General features: G+C 33.7%; 2 protein-coding genes and 1 long non-coding RNA gene across 4 annotated transcripts; 1 reads left to right on the top strand and 2 right to left on the bottom strand.

Annotated features, from left to right (window-relative positions):
- The first annotated feature begins 205 nt into the window (after nt 1-205).
- On the top strand, nt 206-3,384 carry LOC101254860 (protein DETOXIFICATION 40). The gene is made up of 7 exons (XM_004232668.5): nt 206-751; nt 942-1,573; nt 1,856-1,912; nt 2,038-2,276; nt 2,468-2,586; nt 2,694-2,780; nt 3,079-3,384. The coding sequence occupies exons 1-7, from the start codon at nt 452-454 to the stop codon at nt 3,142-3,144; spliced, it is 1,500 nt and encodes a 499-aa protein (XP_004232716.1). The 5' UTR covers nt 206-451; the 3' UTR covers nt 3,145-3,384.
- Nucleotides 3,385-3,705: 321 nt separating this feature from the next.
- Nucleotides 3,706-15,956, bottom strand: LOC101255159 (heat shock 70 kDa protein 16). The gene is made up of 10 exons (XM_004232669.5): nt 15,646-15,956; nt 14,108-15,424; nt 12,334-12,546; nt 9,343-9,438; nt 9,158-9,226; nt 6,020-6,220; nt 5,345-5,491; nt 5,128-5,256; nt 4,923-5,053; nt 3,706-4,279 (listed from the first exon to the last, which is right to left on the bottom strand). The coding sequence occupies exons 2-10, from the start codon at nt 15,275-15,277 to the stop codon at nt 4,174-4,176; spliced, it is 2,262 nt and encodes a 753-aa protein (XP_004232717.1). The 5' UTR covers nt 15,278-15,424; nt 15,646-15,956; the 3' UTR covers nt 3,706-4,173.
- Nucleotides 15,957-16,961: 1,005 nt separating this feature from the next.
- On the bottom strand, nt 16,962-22,424 carry LOC104645801 (uncharacterized). 2 transcript variants are annotated; one of them, XR_740016.4, is made up of 5 exons: nt 22,276-22,424; nt 20,028-20,071; nt 18,216-18,254; nt 17,234-17,358; nt 16,962-17,122 (listed from the first exon to the last, which is right to left on the bottom strand). It is a non-coding gene; the product is annotated as an uncharacterized lncRNA (long non-coding RNA). The 2 variants fall into 2 exon arrangements; XR_011214755.1 differs by lacking the exon at nt 22,276-22,424 and adding an exon at nt 22,222-22,267.
- Between the last annotated feature and the right edge of the window lie 917 nt (nt 22,425-23,341).

Genomic DNA, 23,341 nt, shown 5'->3' with positions numbered 1-23,341 from the left:
ACATAATATGCATTTATATTATATGCCTAAACGATACGATAATTTCAAATTCTACATGTTCATTAGTATATGGTATAGATTCTACCGCTTGATCGAAAAATATTGATTGATTGATCGATTGATTAATTAAAAGGCGTTTTACGTCCACAATGTTTTCTCATGTTGTTTAATAAAAGAAAAATGATGTAATTTCATATGGAAGAGTAATGCATTTGTTTTGTTTTGATTTAAGTACTGCAAAGGATAAGTATCTTTACAGATTCCATCTAACAACTCCAACTATATACTGATTGTAACATACTATGTATTAGTTACATTCTTTCACAAAATGACAATATATTATATATATATATACATTTCATTGCGTCACATTAAACGTTGAAACGACAGCTTCATCTGCTATTTATATGGCTACAAGTTACTTTCATTTCATTCAACTTTGAACCTTAGCATGGGAAGAATTATGGAGTCTGAAGCTGAGAAGCCTTTATTGGCTGCTCATGGGGCTAGCTCTGAGCTCGAGGAGGTGCTATCCGATTTCCAATTACCTTACTTTCAACGACTTAGGTCCGCCTTTTGGATCGAATTCCAGTTACTGTTTCGACTTGCAGCACCTGCAGTGGCTGTGTACTTGATCAATAATGCTATGTCCATGTCTACTCGAATCTTTTCGGGTCAACTTGGGAACCTTCAGCTTGCTGCAGCCTCTCTTGGAAATCAAGGCATCCAATTATGTGCTTATGGACTTATGGTATTATTTTTCATCATCAATGAAATGCTTGTGGCAATATGTTGCTTATATATTTTTTAAAACTTTTACCTTTTTAGTTAGTTAAGAATTTGAGAATGCTAAAACAGGGGAAACAGAGTACTTTTTTATGACAAAAAAATATCACATGTATAACTTTTCAAACCTTTTTTTTTTCGTTTATTGATTGCAGCTAGGAATGGGAAGTGCAGTGGAAACTCTTTGTGGACAAGCATATGGAGCTAATAGATATGATATGCTAGGAGTTTACCTACAAAGATCAACAATAGTACTTTCTATAACAGGCATCCCACTAGCTGTGGTATATATATTTTCCAAGAACATACTGCTCGCGCTTGGTGAATCGAAACTAGTTGCATCAGAAGCAGCAGTATTTGTGTATGGTCTAATCCCTCAAATATTCGCTTACGCGGTGAACTTCCCCATACAGAAGTTCTTGCAATCTCAGAGTATTGTAGCACCTAGTGCCTATATTTCACTAGGGACTTTGTTTGCACACTTATTGCTGAGTTGGATTGCTGTATACAAAATTGGACTGGGATTGATAGGGGCATCACTGGTGCTGAGTCTTTCTTGGTGGATTATTGTGTCAGCTCAGTTTATATACATATTGAGAAGTGAAAGGTGTAAGAATACTTGGACAGGTTTTCGATGGGAGGCCTTTAGAGGATTATGGGAATTTGTGAAGTTATCGGCTGCTTCAGCTGTTATGTTGTGTTTGGAGACATGGTATTTTCAAATTCTAGTGTTGCTTTCAGGTTTACTCAAGCATCCTGAGCTTGCATTGGATTCTATCTCAGTTTGGTGAGATTTTGTACTTAACTGTTTATTTGTGTGCTACCAAAGAACTACATTCTATTCATGATCTCACAACACTAGTTAGTTATATATCATATTACAAATACCACTTAGAGTTTTTAGTTAACTATGACTTGATCTTGTATTCTCATTTCTCACCTGTTGTCTTCGGCTCGAACTATATATTATATACAGAGTCTTGTTCCTTCATCATTAAGAAGAAATGATTTGGTAGATCCGCTTCTGTTGTCCTGAAAAGTTAACTATTTTTTATATTTATTTTTGTAGCATGGCAGTGAATGGGCTGATGTTCATGGTTTCAGTGGGATTCAATGCTGCTGCTAGGTATAATTTTATGTGTTTATAATGGATAACTTGTCATGATAATGTGCAAGTTACAAAACCATACTTGTAATGATATATAGTACAAGACACTTTTATATATATTGTGAGTTAAACTGTTTGATCAGTGTGAGAGTGAGCAATGAGCTAGGAGCAGCACATCCAAAGTCAGCAGCATTCTCAGTGTTTGTGGTGACGTTAATTTCATTTCTCATAGCTGTGGTGGAAGCTATAGTTGTGCTATGTTTGCGCAATGTTATCAGCTATGCATTCACTGAGGGTGAAATTGTGGCCAATGCAGTTTCTGATTTGTGCCCTTTTTTAGCTGTCACACTTATTCTTAATGGCGTTCAACCAGTCTTGTCTGGTAAGGTCTATCACTTGTTCTTAATTTCCTTGATTTATACGCTAATATTTTTCCTGTTGACAAAGTTCATGTGAAAATATTTATTCTTTGTAGATAAATTAAAGTGGTAGTAATTAATAATACCATATTTACTTCACACAAGAATCTGTAGAAGTTGATAGAATACTTTAGTTTGTTTGTGAATTTTTCAGGTGTTGCTGTTGGTTGTGGATGGCAGGCATTTGTTGCATACGTGAATGTGGGGTGTTATTATGGTGTAGGAATTCCATTGGGATGTCTTCTTGGCTTCAAATATGACCTTGGTGCTAAGGTTTCTCAATTACACACAACCTTCTATATTATATCTCTAAATATTTTATAATATACACACATATAATATAAACGTGTATTAATTTTTAATTGGAAATTAAATGGCAGGGTATATGGACTGGGATGATTGGAGGGACTGTCATGCAAACCTTCATTCTGATTTGGTTCACATTCCGTACAGATTGGAACAAAGAGGTGCCTAACTCACTTCTTCTCAACTACTCTCTCTGCCTGACTCTGTCCGTTTTTGCTTCTCTAATATTAATTTAACAAACCTTTAAGGAGCAATAAATAAAATGACAATTTCACTTTATTACTCTGGAAATATAATAAATTCAACATTGAGAAATGACTTTAGTATGATGGACAAATGAAAGTGGACGGACGGAGAATGACTTCTAAAGTTAATAAGTCAATAGTTCTTGGGATGCACAAAGAAGTTTGTAAATAAATTTGGATCCCTTTTTTTGTAATTTTTTTTTTTAATTTTCAGGTAGAGAAAGCTAAAGAACGTTTAGACAAATGGGAGAATGTAAAAGAACCTCTAAGCAAGAAATGAAGGTGGCGAAGAAGTCAACAACAGTTCACATAAGCGTATCGACCAAAAGAGAATTGAAATCCGTTATGAAATAATTTACTATTTCTGATTTTCGAGAAAACAGATGAAAGTAATTATTCAAATATTAAGTGATTTAATAGTTTTCTACTTTAGCTGATATTCAAAATATTCGATTCAAGTAAACAAAGAGATATGGTTGAATTAAAAAGGAAATGTATCTAAACCATTGTTTAATTTGTATCTGCACGTTTCTTGGTTGATTGTGTTATAAAGGGTGATGTCAACTTCAATTCTGCGACAAACAATGTGCAATCAAATTGATACGAGAAGCATCTGAGAAAATGAGAGCATAATAAGAGAGAATAAAAATTGCATATGCTAAAGGTTACCAGAATTAGAAAAGCATTTCCTAATATAAACTTGGTATTATAGTTGTTATCATGCGTTTGGTTAACGTTTTGCTTCAATATAACTAAAAGATATAATTTATATAACAATTGCAGTATACCGGGTCCAACAAGGGATAACTTGTCTTTACGGGTATAAAACACCTCACATAACTTGCCAAAAATTATGAATACGTATGCACCAGATAATGAAATGATTATTTATCCATGTGTTACAATTGTTGCATTACAATTCCTATCTAACTTTATCCGCAACCAAAACACCCCCTAAGGCTGTTGCGCTACTCACAATAGAGAACAATCAGAACAAAACGGATGAAAAATCTTTAGTTTTTTCTCAATATCCAAGTACAGAATGTGCTGCCTCCTATAAGCTGTTAAAAACTACAATAGCAGCAGAAACTCTGCAATAATTAATTTTGAGGCCACAAGATAACACATCACGAGAAACGTGAAATTTGAGTAAATAACAAATGATTCTACCCAAAATAGAGAATGTGATTTGATTTAAATACCGGAGATAACTCGCAATAGGCCTCTAGTGGCTGGTGTTTCCCCAGCCTCAGTAACAACTAATCTGATCATTTCTCATGCCTGCTATCATACTTGTCTCTGATGCAGTTTAATCTACATCCATCCCATCTTCCCTTTTATTTCTGGGGTTTAAACCTGAACCATCCTCAGTCTTTTGGGGCGATGACTTGTGCCTCGTTACATGCTTACACATCCTGAAATGTGTGTCACAATATTGTAGCACATCAGGCAAAGAAAAAGTTGATGCTCAAAAACACGAGATGCAGCAAAACTAATAAGCTGCAGTTCTCTCAAGAGACACTTGCTAGGATCTTCTAATTTTGGTCTTAACCATAATTCAAGAACCAATCAGTAGTAAATTCTAACTACTTTGTTAAGGAGTAAGGCTAGAATTGCTTAGCTTTGATGCCTCTTCTAAGTGTATGTGATAAGTGTAGGCAGTTTAAAATGAGAAATATGTTCTCTAAGTCTGAAAAACACGTGGAATTATATATGTGTGTCTGGATGGGTATGTATACCTATGTATACTCACACGCACACACTTATCTTCGATTACAACCTTTATCATGTGAAACTACTAAAAGGGATTTTGGTTGAGTGTTTCTACATCAAAATTAGGGATAAATTCAAAAGTCACTCACATCTAGTTCTTTAGGGATTGAAATGGATGTTGAAGGGATTCAGACTTAGTAGTTCTAGTATGATTTTGTAGACAGTGCGAAAATCTAATTGTGGGTGAAAGAAGTACAGAAAACACGCAATCATAAGATGTCTAACAACCATGTGGGGAAACAAGATTCATGTTAATTAGGCAGGTTTTTAAGATGACAAACATACGCTTCAAAAGCCTCGGTCTTTCTCTTGATTTCAGTAGACCACAATACTGGATCAGCACTTCTGGGCAATGTCTCCTGCTGGTGGGATTTATCTCGAAGCCACTGCTCTGCTTTATGGCATTCATTAGTGACCTGCAAAGAAAAAAATTCAGGTTAATACAATGTAACAAGGACCTGTAGCATGTTATACATAGACAAGGTCATACAGCTTCTTTCTCACTGGCTGGAAGTGATCCTGCAGCCATTCGATGTTCCACAATGGTATTTAATAGATGTCGTGTTGCTTGTGCCCGCGCCTCTTCTTCCTTATATCGATGCTCCACAGGGTCCACCATCTAATAATATAAGGTTGGTTGCTCACTTTCAAAATAAGCTCTGGAAAAGAAAAACTAAATTCTTCAACTAATACGAAATGACAAGAACCTTTTTAAGATCCTCCAGCTTCTCTGCATAAACTTGTTCAGACTCATCATCTCCATCTTCATAGAGCCATTCTTCAGTCTGTTGTAGATTACAAGAGATACCCTCCCTCTCCGAATCCGTAGCAAAGCTCCGGTAGGTATTCAAAAGCTATTCAAATAGATGCATAAAATAAAGGAAATGGGGCAGATACTGATAAGTGATAACAACAACTAAATTAAAACCAAAACCAAAATTTAAAGAAATGGTGTATCTGAAACTATCTGGAAAAGGACACAAACTTCCATAACAAAATGACAAGGTACTAAATAGTGATAAAGTAGTATGTATCAGCTCCAACATGTGTCTAAAAGTAATGAGTGTCACATAGTGGTATTTGCAAAACAAAATTATGCAGAAGGACAAGTTATAAATGCAAGTGATACTGCCAAATTCAACAGCCCACTGAAAACTGAAAGAACATGACTTGTAAAGGAAAGGATAATCAGAAAGTAAAATTTCACATTGATGCATTCATCACTCCTAAACCTACTGCTTCAGTTTGAAATTTTATATTTTAAAGATAAAAATGTTATATCCTCAAAAGACATATTCTCGGCTTAAAAGTGTGAAACAGATCATTTGAATTAAAGTCTTCCAAGCAAAGATAATTATGAGACTTAAAATTTGATGTCATACCTTATTACGAGTTTCATAGACGTATGCCTCCAGGGTGTTTTTCTTGTCTTTAGTTCGCTCCACCTTTATGTCTTGCTCCGTTAACTGGCGTTCCTTTTCCTTAGCTTGGGATAGCTCCATGAGGGTCATTCCACCATCAACACTTCCACTGACAGGAATATCCTGTCTCTTAACGGCCTTACTTTTCCTTGTATCATCTCCCTGCATAAAGAACCACAGGACTCCATTCACAAGTAGCCAGGTACACATGTGAAATAGGCAAAAGCCTTTTAACCAAAGAACAATAGCACACAAATGGAATAACAACTCACTGATGTCCTAGTGTCGGGTCCTAGTTTATGACCAATTTATAATCAGCTGACATCGGATAAGTATACATCTTTTCAAGGAAAATAAATAATCAATTACCCTAGAGTATGCCCTAACTAAAGTAATGGAAACACTGCAACATCAATAAGAAAGAGGAGGAGTGAAAATGCAATTTCACCACTTCCACATGCAGATTCCATACATGATTCCTCCATGGTCTTCCAGACCAGCACCAAGGCTCTTGGTAACTTTTTCCACTTTATCATAAATCTTGCCTAATTGTTCAAAGTCCAAGCCCATTTAATTACTAGAGATGAGACGAAGCAACATGAACCACACTGATCCCTTAGCTCTAAATAATTTTAAAACAGAATCTTTCTAGCAACCATGACAAAAAAGTAAAAACAAAGTGTGAGGCATGTGTAAATAATTCAGTCATAAAAAGGTCAAAACCTCCATTTAAAACATGGTTACTGATTGAGTACGATGGTCAATCATCAAAATAACTATATATATTTTTCAAAATTCACTAGCTTGAATCCTTCTGTTTTATATTTTAAAATCATTATCTTCGTAAGAAAAAATTGTACTGTTTTTTAGAAGGGGTTTTTTTTTTTTGAGAAAGTAAAAGAAATTGTAGCCCAAAAAATATAAAAAATGTCAAATAGAGCACTTGAATTGATCAAGTATCTTGTATCTTGTTGAACGAATCACAAAAGCATATATTCTACTAGCAGTCTAGCACTAATGACTTGTATGTATAAGTATGTGACCATTGGGATCTAATTTATTGTTAGAGCCTTTCTAAAACAGTCTCTGAGTTAGGAACATTTCCTACTTGGTGTCATCAGTGTTTTTAATAATACTTACCTTGGTACAGATACTTCAATTTATTTCAATTTTAGGTCTGGTTGTTTCTGACAAAATTTGAGTAAAACAAATTGTGTTATGGTCTTCATTAAATATTTTTTGAAAAAAATTATAAGGTCACCGCACAACTTCCAGATACCTACCACCCCCATCCGCCCATCTTCCATTCTAAATCTTAACTTAGCCCATCCAATCTTGAGGACTCTTTCTTTTAACAGAAAAGTCTACAACCTCAAAAGTATGGATGGCAATGGGGTGGAGCGGGTTTAAGGTTATGTAGGACAGGTCGGATGCGAGGTGGGTTGGAGTGGATTTTTTTAATTAATATGGGGCGGGGCGATTGCGATACATGTCATTTTATAATTTTTACGTGAGTTCAAACTTAATTTTAACTTTTTACATGTTATAGATTGATAGAGCATTACTTATTAAGATAAATTCATTAAAGCTACTACAATATTCAAGATAATAAATGAAAATGGTTCAATAAAAATAATACAATTTCTTGCATATTTTCCAATTGACCTCTAAAAAGTAAAAATTTAAGTCACTATCCTATTAAATTAATACAACTTAATGAAAAAATGAATTTATTTTCATGATTTTTTTTAGTATCAAACATAACTATAAAAAGAAAATATTAAAAAATAATGTGGGGCGGGTTGAAAATGAAAACTGTTGCTATGTTGGGCGGGGCGGATTAAAAAATTTGCAGGCTAAGGTCAACCCACACCAGCCTGCCCTGCACCGCCCCATTGTCATCCCTACTCCAAAGAGATAAACTGACAACTATATACTAGTTTATATTAATTAATTTGAATACGAAGTGCTATTCTTTGAGTTATATGACTATCGAATCTAAAAGTTTACAAGGATGGTTTTATTTATTACAGTTATTTAGGTCTACAGCACGCCACCTCACATGCAGATCTGATTCTTTTATGTGAGTCGAGCACACGGAAATATTTTCCTTAAGGGGTGGCAGTGCGACTCCAATTATGATAGTCATGTTGAATTATGCAAACCGCCTCATTTAAAAACATAAGCAATTAGAGAGGGGATACTTTATTTTATAATTTATTTAGGTCTACGGCTATATGGTTTCTTCAAAATTTTCTACCAACTATTTAAAGATATCTTCAGCAAATTCAAGTATAGAAGTATAGTCAGGTATTAGATTGAGGTTGATTGAGCCACTTGTTGCTATCTTTGAGGATTTGTTCCCTGGGTTCTGATTGTTGTCGACCATTTGAAATTACACAAGGTTAACGTCCTAGAGGAGGACTACTTCGTTTGGCCAGGAAAAGCAAAGAACAAGATGAATCTATCTTTTATACACTGTTTCAAATGATGGTGCTGAAACCAGCTTCACACTCGACTAAATCACAGAACAACCTATGATAGCGTACAAGCATAAGTGTGGGGTAGTCCTACTCAGTGCTCACACAGGCTAGAACAGATGGGCTCATGTTGAGTGTTAAGCCTGAATCTGAATCTAGGATATTCAGGTTGTTACTCGAGCCTTAACAACTCAACCAACAATCTCCATGGGATGAAGTGCAAGATTAATCTCTTTTAAATAAGATTATATATTTAAACAGTACATAAATAGAATAATGATCTACAATTTTTATAGTAAAAAAATATTTAAAATGTTTGACAACTTAGTAACAAAAGAAAGAAATGTTCAAGTCCCGAATAGTAATTGTGTCATTCTTTTTAGAGAGAACCGACTAGTAACTTTGAGTGCCCAACAAACAAGAAGAAGAAAACCACCAATCCTCTTAAGTCTTAATACTGAGGTCCAAACAGAACCAAAAAAGGGACGCAAATTAAGCAGTGATTTCAAGAATTACCAGAAGATACTATAAGTTCTAACTAATCAGTATCATACAGCAAAATGTGCAGAGTAACTATCATCAGAACTATGCATGACACAGAAGCTTCACGAGTGCTTACCTCCATATTTTCTGCATAAGTATCAATATTATTTTCCGACGTAGAATGACTTGATTGATCTTTGATCAGCTGAAGAGATGACATAATGCAGTAACAACATTGGGTTACATATTCAATTAAGTTTAATCAGCTGAAGGGATGACAAAATGCAGTTGAATTTCCATACTATGAAAATTGGCACTTACCCAAGCCGATTCTACTGTAACAACACCATGGAGGTTTAATTGAATTTTGACTTTGACCTTTGCTTTTTCAGAATGAGGAACCTGGAATGGGCCAAGCTGAAAAAAAAATAAGAACAGAGTGAGATTAACTGACAAATTGATGGAGTCAACTTGGCATCAAGGATGAGAGCATTAATTGCAAATTCTTAAGACACTTGGCAACAGCATATCTCTGGCATTAATTTGAGTTTCTAAAACTGCTGAAATTAATTATTTTTACAGTTAAGCATTCTCCTCAAACTGTTGCACATTGAGATTCAGCAAGGAAGCAGAAGGTGCATAACCTGCCTTCTAAAGCAAGGAAGAAATAAAGTTAATGCTACAAATATTCTCAACTTCTAGACTCACCGACCAAAGAGATTCAAAAAGACACAGTCATCGGATAACTCCTTTTACAGCATAAGATTAGATCCCGGTAGATACTTGATAGCATAATAAGACCAAATAAAAGGCGTCTTTTGATCATATTCCACATGAGAATAACATTTAACATGCAACACGTTAGTGTGCTTTCAGGGAAATAGGCTAGCAGAAAGCCATCTTCCTGTCCTTCAATTGAAAATTTTGAAACCTTTATAACGAATATGATTTCTTTTCTTTTGTTATTGTTGTTTATACTGTGTAGAAAAATAATATAACTAAGCAACTAAAAATATGTTTTCCCAAATAACTTAAGCTTTTAAACAATGAGGTCAGACAATTCAACCTGGTATTAGACTTGGAATTAGACTCAGACTCATCTCTACTCCTGGTTTACCTAGTGTTGGACCCCTATATTATGTTGATCACGCTCCAAATATCCAAGATAGTGTGCAAAGGGATGTTAAGGCATCCACATTGGTTGAGAGAACTGATTGTCTCATTATATGGCTTTAGGCAGTCCTCACCATAACAACAAAAAAAAATCCTCACCTCATGAGCTATCTTTGGGATCGAGTTAGCCCGAAGAGCATTTTCTTAGCATGCTTAAAAGACTCACAAACATTGACCAGTAACTTGCCAATTCTCGTGTAACACCAACAAAAACCAATATGACCTCGGTGTTAGTCAGTCTCTCAGATGTCCAAAAACTTTCCTGAAAGCAAAAGGCCCAAATGACCTTATTTAAAACCCTGAATGCCACTTCCTTCTTTTATTTTAAACCTTGAAATTATCCAAGTTAGACAGCGAGAGAATCTAACTGATATTTGAAACAGTATAGAAGGGCAACCAAAAAGGGTGTTTCGCAACTTCATCACATTTTATAATGTACAGTAATAAATTTTATGAACATTTTAGCAGAAAAGGGTGTTTCACAAGTTTTCATTGTGAGCCCATGAAATTGCAAGGGCAGAACAATAGGCCTTGAGAACATGTTTTAATTATAGGATAAGTACAACATTTGACAGTACTAAACCAATAACGCTCATGGTCAAAGAGTTTATAGTGAAACTTATGATAGCCAAATATTTAAGAAAATAAGGAAGTTGCATCACTGCTATAATTAACACCAATACATCTTTTTGCATCATCCCTCAATACCATGTTAATTTAAACACTGCTCACAATATTCCATCAAAATTATGATTTCCAATTTACTGCACTTTCTTTAATGTCACAGAAACCACCTAAATGTGTTTTTTTCTGGGAGACAAAGTCATTCGTGGACAGATGTACACGTATGTTTGTTTGCATAACAAATCATGATACAACATTTTCTGGTATTTGAGCAACTATATATTATTCTACCTATTAGAAAAGTGAATGTACTACCAGAACTTAATCCTCCAAAATATCAGAAGATAATTTTTTTCTCGTTTAATGATAAATCATCACAGCTGCATATATTCAGTCACAATAAAGCTTATCAAAACTACATTTCGTTCGTACCAATGACATCCCTTTTTTCTTTACCTTCTCATGCATGATGCTAATTTAGGTAATAACAGCAGATATGAAAGTTCCTTTCAAGTAAACCGGAGAAATTGAAACCCAGCAAATTATCGTCGACTCTGTAGCTAATCTGCAATGCAAGAGACTGAAGTAGCAGTCCAAACTGTACAACGGATCAAAGGTTTACATAGTGTGCACCGGCAATGTCTAGTTTTGAAAATCTTGAATCACAAAATTGGCTGATGTACATTAGCTATGAACACATGTGGTTCAGTTTTATACCCTAGATTGTCCAAATATAGCAGAGATATTACGTTCAATTTTTTTTGCCTTATTTATAGGGCTCACATTGGACGGCAAAAGTCTACCAGAAACAATTTGTGTACACATCACCCTCCCAAGTACACATTACCCTCCCCAGACCCACTTGTGAGATTACACTGGGTATGTTGTTGTATGTTGGAAGGTAAAACTGCTTCTGGGAGTGGTTCAGTGAGGACCTTCTCAAGCGGGCTCATTCAATAGAGAAGATCACCAAGATATTGCGACATAAAATATGCAAAGCTACTGGGTAGTGCATGTAGCTATTTAAACATACAATGAAATAGTACAATATCTAATACTCCCTGTAGACATAGTTGACTTATTGAATTTTTCTTTCTCTTTTGATGTCTACTTACCTTTTCGGGAATATGATATACAGACATATTGAGATATCCATCAAGATAAGAACTTCTCTTTCAAGGGATAAATTACTGGAAACAAACCAAAAAGGGAAGTGGACAACTAATTTGGGTTAGAAGAACAAATATGTGACAAATGATACAATTGTCTGCTGTAGTAAGTTCTCAAAGGTGGTTCAATGGGCTTTGAAAAAATCAAATGCATAGAGATCTTAAGTTGTAACCTCAACAACTAGAACTTTAGCTATGACTAGATTAGAGTAATCCAATTATCGAGAATCATTCCGAACATAATCAAGAAAATTAGATCAAATGTTATATAATACATCTAGAAATCTCAAACAAAACTAGAGGATAGAAGTTCTCATATTAGTTATCAGGGAAAAATGCACTGTACCGTATATTTGCTTATTTTATCGGATACACCAGGTGGCAACTCATTCTGGTTAGTGTAGAATGCTTCCAAGTGGAAACTGTTGCTCCTTTGCAATGTGAGCACTTTCATGCTCGGAAAACTATGGCCCTTTGGAAACAATACGCCATTTGATAGGGTGCAAACTGGGCCCTCATCAGATGCAAACCCAATGGAGAAAGGAAACGAATCCTGAATCTGTAAATAAAAGATTTCCGAACTCAAAATAATGATGAAACCAACAACTATACCTCAATAAAACGCCATGCACTAAACAATGTTCATGCCGGAGTTAGGACTTGGTACACTTATGTTTTGTTCCTATTATCCTCTGGATATTGCTTTGTATTTTTTTTTAAATGAAGTAGATTAATTTAAAGGTATCAAGAAGATGCAAGCTTTACAAGAATAGATCAGTAGCTCACAAGAACATTGTTTTGTATTGTTTCTTTTCAAGCTAGTGGTTGTGAGATGAATTTTAAGCTTTGGGTACCTATGCATGACAACTATTTAAGCAGTAAAACTGTAAAAGGCATAATTTTGACACAGATGTAGTAAGCTATCCCAACGCGCAATAATTCTTTCTCATTTTTGTACAACAACAGCAACATGAACAGCCTTGCCCCTACCCAAAAAGACCTCTTTGTACTTCTTTCAAATGTACTTCTAGTTTATTACAAGAAAGAAACACTAAAATTAGCAACAGAATGACTGTAGTGAAGTAAAAGGTGGTAACACATAGTAAAGAGTGTAGTCTATTATTTCGATATCAACAGGAACCGCTCATATGGTTGATCTAGCTACTCATTTTTACTTTTCAAAGACATCTGCAGTCACCCTGCCTGGCTCCAACTCCGAAAGAATGACTAAGTCAACAAATTTGCTAGGTCATGTCCTCATTTCATTCAATTTAATCTCTCTAGAATGCTCTCTGCCTCGATGAATATTGCAACTCTGGTTTATCAATTATTAACATGTATGGTTCTCATAACTCAATGAATTATTTCTTTTGATTTTATGCGTCTTTTAACACCCAACTATGTTGCTCCCCGGAGTAACATTTAGGCTTTCTGAAGTAGTGTATTAGCCTCATGATCTGGTGGAGTGGTCATTACAATAGAAAAGTTTCTTAATTTCTCCATGGTCTTTGAAGTCCAAAGAATTATGCAATGCTTCATGTCTTCTGAAGTAGTTTATCAGCATCATGATCTGCATCTGCTAGAGTGTCCATTTCGATAGCAAAGTCACTTAATTTCTCCATGGTCTTTCTAGTCTAATGAATTTTTCATTTAATCATGTTTTCACTCATTACTCGAGGTTGTTTTTCTAATATTTGTTCAATTAACTGCAGGAATACTATTTCAGCAGCGAATATTCTAGAATGTTCTATAGCCATAGAAGAGATCGTTTCTACAAATAGAGTTTTTACATCATAGAACTTCAAACTCCCGATAGAAAGAGAAGTAAATTGAAAAACAAAGAGAAGGAAAACTTGACTCATCTAACATCACAACCATATTCACCATAATTGAGAAAGTAAAGTAAAACCAGCCAATGAGAGCATAGAAGGTCTTGTATCTCGGGTCACTAAAACTAAATACCCCATAGAAGAGGGATAAACCTATCCATATTGGACTTTGAATCTAATTTAGGCCAATTAAATGAAAATGGGACTAAGAAATGAAAATGCGACTAAGAAATAGAAAGAAACTCAGCCATATTGATCACAAGTATTACTGTAATAGTTCACATCACAAACCTCGTACTCTCTAACACGAAATATGGGGCTGAGCATCGCACATTGAAGAGCACATCCACGTGCAACACACTCACTAGCATTTATTGTCCTCCCCGGTTCTTTTCTGAAAACAGAATTTAAAATTCTTCCCATAGCTGGAATTCGAGAACCTGATCCTACAAGCTCAAGAGTATGAATCCTTTCAGCAGTCAAACCAGAATCAAGTAAAGCTTTACGACAAGGAATGCTTATCTTCTCCAACAAATCTGATGAAAGCTTCTCAAAGTCTTCTCTTTTGATGAAACCTTTTACATCTTTCTCATCCATTAAGCACTCAATATTAAGTGGAGCCTCTGGATTTGCACTTAAAACTTTCTTCAGTTTCTCACATGCAGCCCTCAATCTTATAGAAGCCCGAGCATTTGAATAAACATCAATATTGTACTGTTCCTTGAAATTTGCAGCAAAATGTCTGAATAAAACTTCATCGAAGTCTCTCCCACCCAAGGCGCTATCAAAAGCATGAGATAATATCTTCATATGACCAGGTTCAAATGACGCTACAACAACTTGAGTATCACAATGACCAACATCAACAAACACAACATTTGTTGGACCCCCAGCTGAAAAATCAGTCTTGTATATACCATAACCCAGTGCAGTTGCAGTGCCATCATGCATCAATCGCAATGGCTTCAACCCAGCGATTTCTGCTGCATTCAAATAAGCACGTCTCTGTAAATCTGTGAAGTATGAAGGTATGCCAATAACACAATCTGAAACATCCGTTTCCAGATTCTTCTCAGCAATTTGCTTCAAATGTGCAAATAGCATTGCCATAATTTGAACAGGAGTGAAACTATGCTTCTCATCCATGTAGTGCAAATTAATCAAAATGCCACCATCCGGTCCCTCAGAGGTCGCAAACGGAAGCAATTTCAAGTCTTTCTGAACAGCAGGCTCCCTATATTTCCTACCAATCAACCTCTTTACCTGCGAAATAGTTGATTTCGGGTTCATAGTAGCCGATGCAGCTCCAGCTGCACCAATAAACCTTTGTTTCTCACCAAACGACACCACCGCTGGTGTCTCTCGATTCGATTCATCATTTAATATTACATCAATTCCTCGTTGCTTTGCAACTCCTATAACACAGTTCTCATTTCCCACATCAAACCCAACTACACTCATTTCCAGCAAAACTTAGCTATATAACCTTCCAAAATTCCAACCACAAACAACAAAGCTCTATCCAAAAATCAAGCCAGAACCTAATACCTATCTTAAATCATCACATCGCATACCACAACACAATTCTCCAAAGTAGACCAATCAAACCTGTCAAAAAAATCACAATAAACAAAATTCAACGTGAAATTCACCAAATTTACATCGATTCCATCAATCAACAAAGCATTTGAAGCTGAAAATCAATCGAGCAACCAAATAAAAAGAAAATCAGCGAATATAACACGTATTAACTGGTTAGACTAGGTAACTTCAAATCATAACATGGATACGGAAGTTAAGAATGGTTGAAAACTATGAAATGAAGATACCTGATTTGAGAGAAGAAACAGATGAAACCCTAACAATGGAGAAGCTGATGTCTTCTATGGATTGAAAAAAAAAAAAACAAAGTCTCCGAATTGTTTGTTAGATGAAAGAAAGCGGAATTTTTGAAAATATATTCCTTTCTTCGTTGTCTACACATTACGCTTTTCACTCCCACATTTTTAATTTTCGGAAATAACTTTGGGAAAAAAAGAAACAATGTATATCAACCTTTCATATTCCTTTTGGATTTGAGTTACAACTTACAACTATTAATTATTCTCCTTTATTTATAAACCCAAAATAAAATATATCCACTCCTTTGTTGTAATCTTTATTTTAATTATATCCCTTCTCTTTTGCTCCATTTTTTCCTCATTTCTCAAGTGGAAAGTCAATCAGAAAATAATGAAAATTAAAAAGTATAAAAATAAATATGATTATTGTAGAAAATGTGTTTAAGTTTCGTGAAATATTTTATTAAAATTTAATTTATGAGTTAATTCATTTTTTCTAATAAATTTAAAAAATATTTCATTGATATATGATAAAGTAATTCAAACTTAAAAGATTTAGTTGATATTGAATTGCCTAAAATTACCTATTATTAGAGGTGGTTTAATTCCTTCTATCCTTGGTAAATGTTTAATCAAAATATTGTTTTAGAATGACAACTTGACAACCTACTTATTCTTTGTATTTTAAATTGTGGAATTTAACTAATTTTAGATATTGTTATTATGAGAATTAGGGCCCATTTGGATGGGCTTAATAAAAGCAGCTTTAAAAAAATACTTTTAAAAGTGCTGAAACTTATTTTTAAAATAAGCAGTTATGCGTTTGGATAAAAGTGTGAAGTTGTTATGTCAAACGTGAAAAGGGAAAAATGGAAGAAAGAAATGTTAGGGTTATATGGGTAATTTGGAGATTGTACAAAAATATTAATAAAAAAAAGATAAAAATGTGGTCAACTTAAAACAGCTTATAAGCTAAAAAAAAAAAGCACCTCTACCCCAGCTTTTAACTTTTGACTTAAAATAAGTTTTTTTTAACTTAAAATAAGATGTTTTGAGTATTGTCAAACAGCTAAATAAGTCAAAAATCAGCTTTTAAGTCAGTTTGACCAGCTTTTAAGCTGAGCCAAACAGGCTCTTAATACTTCCCGACTAACAGATTTTATTATTTAAGGTATATGTCAAACTTCTAGTACAACTAGGTAGAGGTGGCCCGTGCAAGCATTGAAAGATTTTTGTTAGTTAGATAAAAACATATAGAATGTATGAGTCGGATATATATATATATATAGATAGATAGATAGATAGATAGATAAAGAGAGAGAGATGGATAGATATAGTATATATATATAAAATATGGTTGGCAGTTGTTTTGTTCGTTGTCATGGTTGTGTTATTTAGGTTGGATATCTACAATATTTACATAATGCTGCATTTTGACTATTAATCAGCATCATTCAGAAAGCACCTGTGAAATAAGATGGAAAATGAATTTAGTATATAGTTATGGGGAGGAGTTAATGTTGAGTATAGTACTGGTTTGTTTAAAAATTTATCAGTGATTGCAAGATTTAAGTACCTGTCAATTTCTTATAACAATGCAGCAAAGTCCATGCTATCAGCACCAAAAGTGTACGCCATGTCATAGTACTCTGTCCACACATCACATGTGTTATTTGCTTTGTTCGTGCCCTTCACTGCACCCTGCATGTAAAAAACACAGCTACTAAGAGACAACAAGAAGAAAGTGGGGAAGAGATAATTTCTTACTGTATTACTGAGTTAATGTTCATCATATATTTGTTTCGATTGAATTGTTGTAGTTATTCTTTGTTGCTTTATCAGGAACAAAATGTTAGATGACAGGTCTACCAAAGCTATGCCTCACAAATGTCTTTCTTACGAGAAAAAATGACAATTTGTTTGTTGATTTTTTATTTCTTTTTAGCAGTATGAAGACTCAAATGGCATGGCTTGGTGTATAAAATGACATACACGTAATTTGCTAAAAAAGTAGATACATGTGTTCTGTATCAATGAAACAGATCCTTTAGAATTAGTTTGTAAGATGTTTTTGCCCTGTAAAAAAGACAACATGAAAAGTTGCAATATTCACCGGACTGAATTTTGTGAACTATATTATATTTCAAAGCAGTGCCCAAAAACCACACCATCTAAAGGAGAATAATCTTGCTACCATCACACTTGTCATATATATATTGATATTAATATCTTTCATTGAACTAATGGATAATCTATAAATATCTATCAGTTCTTTTAGGAATAGTGTTCTTTTAGGAGTAGTGCTGAAAGCGTAAACATCATTCTTTTCTCATTTAATATTTTCTTAAAATTCAGTAAAGAATGCTCAGTAATGTTATAGGCAAATGAGAATAAAACACATTGACAAATAAGTTTGCAGGCAAATGAAGATCCAACGAAATGAACCTTTGTTTCAATCAAACTACTTGACCCGATACTCTAACAAACTACTACTTCATGGAGTTATAGGATAGGTAACCTTCGAAAAAGTGATTCCATAAATAAGTATTAGATAGTACCTCTGAGACATTGCCTTTGCAAGTTTAGCTGTATTATATCTGCAGAAGTGAAAAAAATACAATGACACTCCAATTAAAGATTGTAGTCCTTATTGACTTGTACACATGAAATGATTATTGTTAGGTCAATCACTACCACTTCAGTTCCAAATAAAAGAATCAAAGACAACAGAAAAGAGAAAAAATAAATAAAGAGAAATCAGATAATAAAGAACGTTTAGAATCCCCCAAGAAGATACAGGGAAGTGCCTTAAAACCTCCTCATGTTATAACTATAGGTATATAGCAGAGTGAAGAAAGTTGAAAGTTCATTTTCCTCCGATAATCCTCTCCAAGTATAGGAGACTATAGAATCTACCTAGAGCGTTTTTAACAACTATTATATCATAAACAAGCCTTGGAAGAAGTTGAATCAATTATATTTTGATGAGACATTGATAGTTATTAACTTCTGGATGATCTACGTAATTAACTCTCATCTATAAAAAATCACTTGAACTTTTCCAAAGTGAGGCTGGTATCGCAGACCAGGCAGAATAGGCCTGCTCGTAAACATTTCAGCCATTAGGCAGCCTGCACTCCAAAGATCAACACATATTTCATAATCTGTAGAACTTTGTGGAGCTATTTACCAAAGTGTGACAACTCGACTTGAAAGAGGATGCTGTTTTTCAGGATTGAAGTAGTCCGCTAATCAAAAATCAATAATTTTAGCATTCCATGTTTGTTGATCAACAAAGTAGATCCCTTCATATCTCTGTGCTAGATACCCCTTTCGTGGCAATGTTGCAGCCATGTAAGCAACTGCTAAGTACATAATCCATGCATACTTTTACCATTTAATAATAATTCTGATGGCATGTTATCATAAAATTATCACATATATCAAAACTAATTAAGTTAGATTCAAGAGAAGCTATAGTTTTCAATCTCGAAATCGACGAAATGTTAGTCACTCCTACGGATTTAGGAGTATCTCATTGAACTCTAGAAAATGGATGACCTTCTCGAAAACTTTTTTTATCACATTTAGAAGTAGTTTTGAGTGGATAAAATAGAAAACAAATTAGATTACCATTTAAACCATTATGTGATTGAAAATCTAGAAATAAAAAGGACAACATTTAAGTAATTAATCAACTTAAACACATACCAAAACGAAACGGACATTCTCGAGAGTATTTTCTGAAATCGGTGAGATGGGCAGAGAGATTCACTCACTGGTTGTACATCAAGTGTGGAAGAATGGATAAATCAAGGTCGGTTTTTGAGAAGATGATCGATAGAGATGTGGTTACTTGGACTACAATGATCCACAGTTTCATTTCAATTGGTACTTAAAATGCACTATGATTTTCTCAAAGGATGCAGCTTAAAGGTGTAAAGCCAAATACAGTAACTCTGGCATCCCTTCTGCTGCATGTGCCAGTTTGCCTCATTTGAGGCTTGGCAAATGCCGCATGGCTGGGCTATCAGGCTGGACCTTCAGGTTTCAGGTTGATGTTAATGTGGAAACTCGCTTTATTGATATGTATGCTAAATGCAATTGTTTTACACTGATGCAAAATATTGATCGGAAAAAAATTCATACAGCAGCTCAACTAAGCAGAAACAATACACAAAAATAGCCTAAAACAAAACAAAAAAGCACAAAGTTTGAATCTTTAAACTCAGAATCAACAAAGTAACCCCAATATTAAACCAACAAAACAAATTACCAACTCACCAACTACACAGAACGAAACAGTATGAAATTAAACCCCACATCAAGTCAAATGAAGAACTCAAACCATAATAAGAAAGAGCTCATACCTTTATCGAAAAATCAGGAAAGGCCTTTGAGCTTAAAAGGGTCTCTGCAACAATGAATTCAAGAACAAGAACAAGAACACGGTTTACACAGTGCAGATTTGAGTAAATTAAAAGTAAAAAATTAAACATACATGTAGTATGTGAATCAAGAAGATTCTATCTTCTTTCTAGGTAATAGACAAAAAATGAAGCTTAGTCAAAAGTGTTAAAACTTTCAAGCAATATAATTATTAATCATAATTTAACAAGAACAACAATTGTGAACAAGAATGAAGCAATGATGGACATGGACCAGGTATTAACATTACAATCGACTCAGATTACAGAAATATGCTAGTAATGACAAGAGATAGTAGAATAGAACTTTGAGATGCACTTTATGATCAATCTACTCATATATGAACTCCTTGAGGGAATGTGAATGGGAAGCATGATAAAGAAAAAGGTGTAAATGTGCAAGTTATTTTGCGTTGCAAGTGAGTAAAAATGAATGTACTTTCGAGTTTGTTGTATTTATTGATTTTAATTGAGTGCTGTTGATGGAGTAGCTATGGTGAAAATTTACAGGCCGTTGAGTGAGGATGAGATAAGATTGCATACACCAGTTGTGATTTCCTGTAATGAAGGTAGAAGAGAAGTTTCTGCTATTCAGAACATAGCTAATAAGCAGATTGACAGAACATTTGCCTTTGATAAGGTTTGATAATTTCCAGCTGATTTATCATTCATCTGTTCAATTTTTTGAACAGATTTTACGCAATGTTATGCATAAAATTTGGACTTATTCCTAATTTCCTATAGCTTTCCTTAGATTTTTCCGTAAAAATAAAGCATTTTTCATAATTCTCACTAGAACTGTAGTAAACACACTATATGAATTTGTCCATTACACTTTTGGCAAACAATGAGTTAAAACTGGTTATTTGTTTTCAAGACCCAAACTTTATGTTGGATAATTCTTCTGTCTTAGGTATTTGGTCCAACATCCCAACAGTAGAATAGAACTTTGAGATGCACTTTATGATCAATCTACTCATATATGAACTTCTTGGTTGGTAAGGGAAGATTTTAATGTGCTTGTGGATGAATATCATAAGTTTGGTGGGCTGAAAATGAAGACTTCTTGCTGCCTAAAAGAATGTCAATTATCAGATATGGGAGTCACTTCACTGGTAGCATGCTCCTTGATTGAATGGTAGATCAGATGAAACATGCATTTCTAAAAGACTGAATAAATGTTTGCATAATCAGATATGAGTATGTTTCCTAACCTGGAAGTGGCACATTTAATTAAGCAACGATCTAATCATGCACCTCTCTTAACGCATTGCAAAGAGGATAGTAGAGTAACTAAGAATTTTTGGGTGGAACATGAGACATTCTGGGAGATAGTCAGACAGAATTGGTCAAGGAACTTTGGTCCAGACCGTATGGTTATTGTACATAATAATTTGAAGAAGGTCAGCAAGGCATTGTCTAAAAGGAGTAGCAATTTTTATGGTGACACACTCAAACAGATAGCAAACTCTAGAAGTAGTAGTTAAGGTCCATGAGCTGGAATTTGAACAAAATGATGAGCTTCAGAACCAAAAAAGACTCCAAAACACAAGAAAAATCGAACATCACAAAAACCCAGAAAATTAATTCAGATGGGGAAAACCGATATATGAACAGAGGAAGTTGAAAAGAATTTTGATAAAGAAAATCAAACTATACATGTAACAAAAGACAACCAAAATCTATTGCATGTGAAAATATATGATTTTTTCATATATGAACAAAGGCTCAAACAAACACAAAACTAATCAAATATACAAACTTTGAAAGGGAAACAAAAAACCCATTTAGGCACAGAAATGAAATTTATAAACTACACATATCCACCATTTCTATATTAAAAATGAAATCCAATTTCATTCTTGTTTTCACACCATAAAAGCAGAGAGCTTTAAAAAAAATTTAAAAAATAGTTCTTCCATTGGCAATAGAGTCCAATTGATGCACAAAACCTTTATTCCTTCTAATCCATCTCTCATAAACCTCCATACCATACATACCCAAATCAAATTTCATATATTCACACACCTAAATCAAACTTAATCACCCAACCAAAAGGATAATCCAACATCAATAAGAATCTCAAATGGGAAAATAAGGGAACATTCGCACAGCCAAATGAAATTTGGAACTTCACTTTGATGAAAGAAAGATGAGTGAAAAAGCTCAATTGAAACATGCTTAATCTTACCTGGTAAATAGTGTGAACTTTGATGTGAAAATAGTGATATCAGTAGAGGGAAAATAGAAGGATGACATAGAGGAACACATGCATACATTCAGATCACCATTGAAAGACACCTTGCAATAGGAAAGTGAAAGGGCAAAAATTGATTAAGCAACAAGATGACACCTAGCCATTAGAGAAAATTGAAAAGACAAAAATACCCCTAAATGTGAAAAGACAAAAATACCCCTAAATAATGAAGCAAGCATGTTGAACTACCCTTTTCTACTATAGTAGAAAAAATTATAGATCTAAACTTGCATTACATAAATTATTTTAATATCACAGTGTGTAAATAATTGGATTATTGTGTCGAATTTTAAAATTTATAAATCAAACCAATAAAATTTAAATTTTTCAATATCAAATTTTTTCGGGTTTTTTGAATTTTCATTTTTTTCTAATAAAGTATTCATACAAACATATTATTTAATTGTATTTCAAACATTTCTTTAGTATTATCAAAATACAACTATTTAAGGTGTTTCTTAAGAAAATAACATAAAATATGATATAATTAATGACACTAAAATATCCAACCAAAAAAATAATAATGAAAAACAAATATTGCAAATTAACAAGTCATAATGAAAATGATCATAATTTATGTCTTCTCCCACATAAGTTTAATAAGTATTAGTTATATGATTAAATGTCAAAGGAAATTAATAGTAGATTATGTATTTAATTTGTCTAAATCAATGTAAAAATTAAAGAACAAATATTTGATATTATTGTCATTTTTAGTGTTTAATTGGTTTTCTTTTTGCATTAATATTAATTTGATTTTGATTTAAGTTTTATTGTAATTATCAACATTAGTGGACTATAATTTTTATTGGACTATTCGGAATTCTAAGTTTCAAACTTAAAATAATCTATTAAAAGATAAAAATTATAAAAATATATATATAAGAAATATTTGAAAATTATATCAAAATAAATATTTTTATGCATAAAATAAAATTTTAAAATCATTTATAATATCATATTGATTTAATCTTGGGTTGATTTTTTAGTTAAAACCAAA

The sequence above is a fragment of the Solanum lycopersicum genome, chromosome 2 (assembly GCF_036512215.1).
Source record: "Solanum lycopersicum chromosome 2, SLM_r2.1".
Taxonomy (NCBI): Eukaryota; Viridiplantae; Streptophyta; class Magnoliopsida; order Solanales; family Solanaceae; genus Solanum; species Solanum lycopersicum.
The sequence above is the reverse complement of the archived record's forward strand: the minus strand, read 5'-3'. Positions and strand labels throughout refer to the sequence as shown.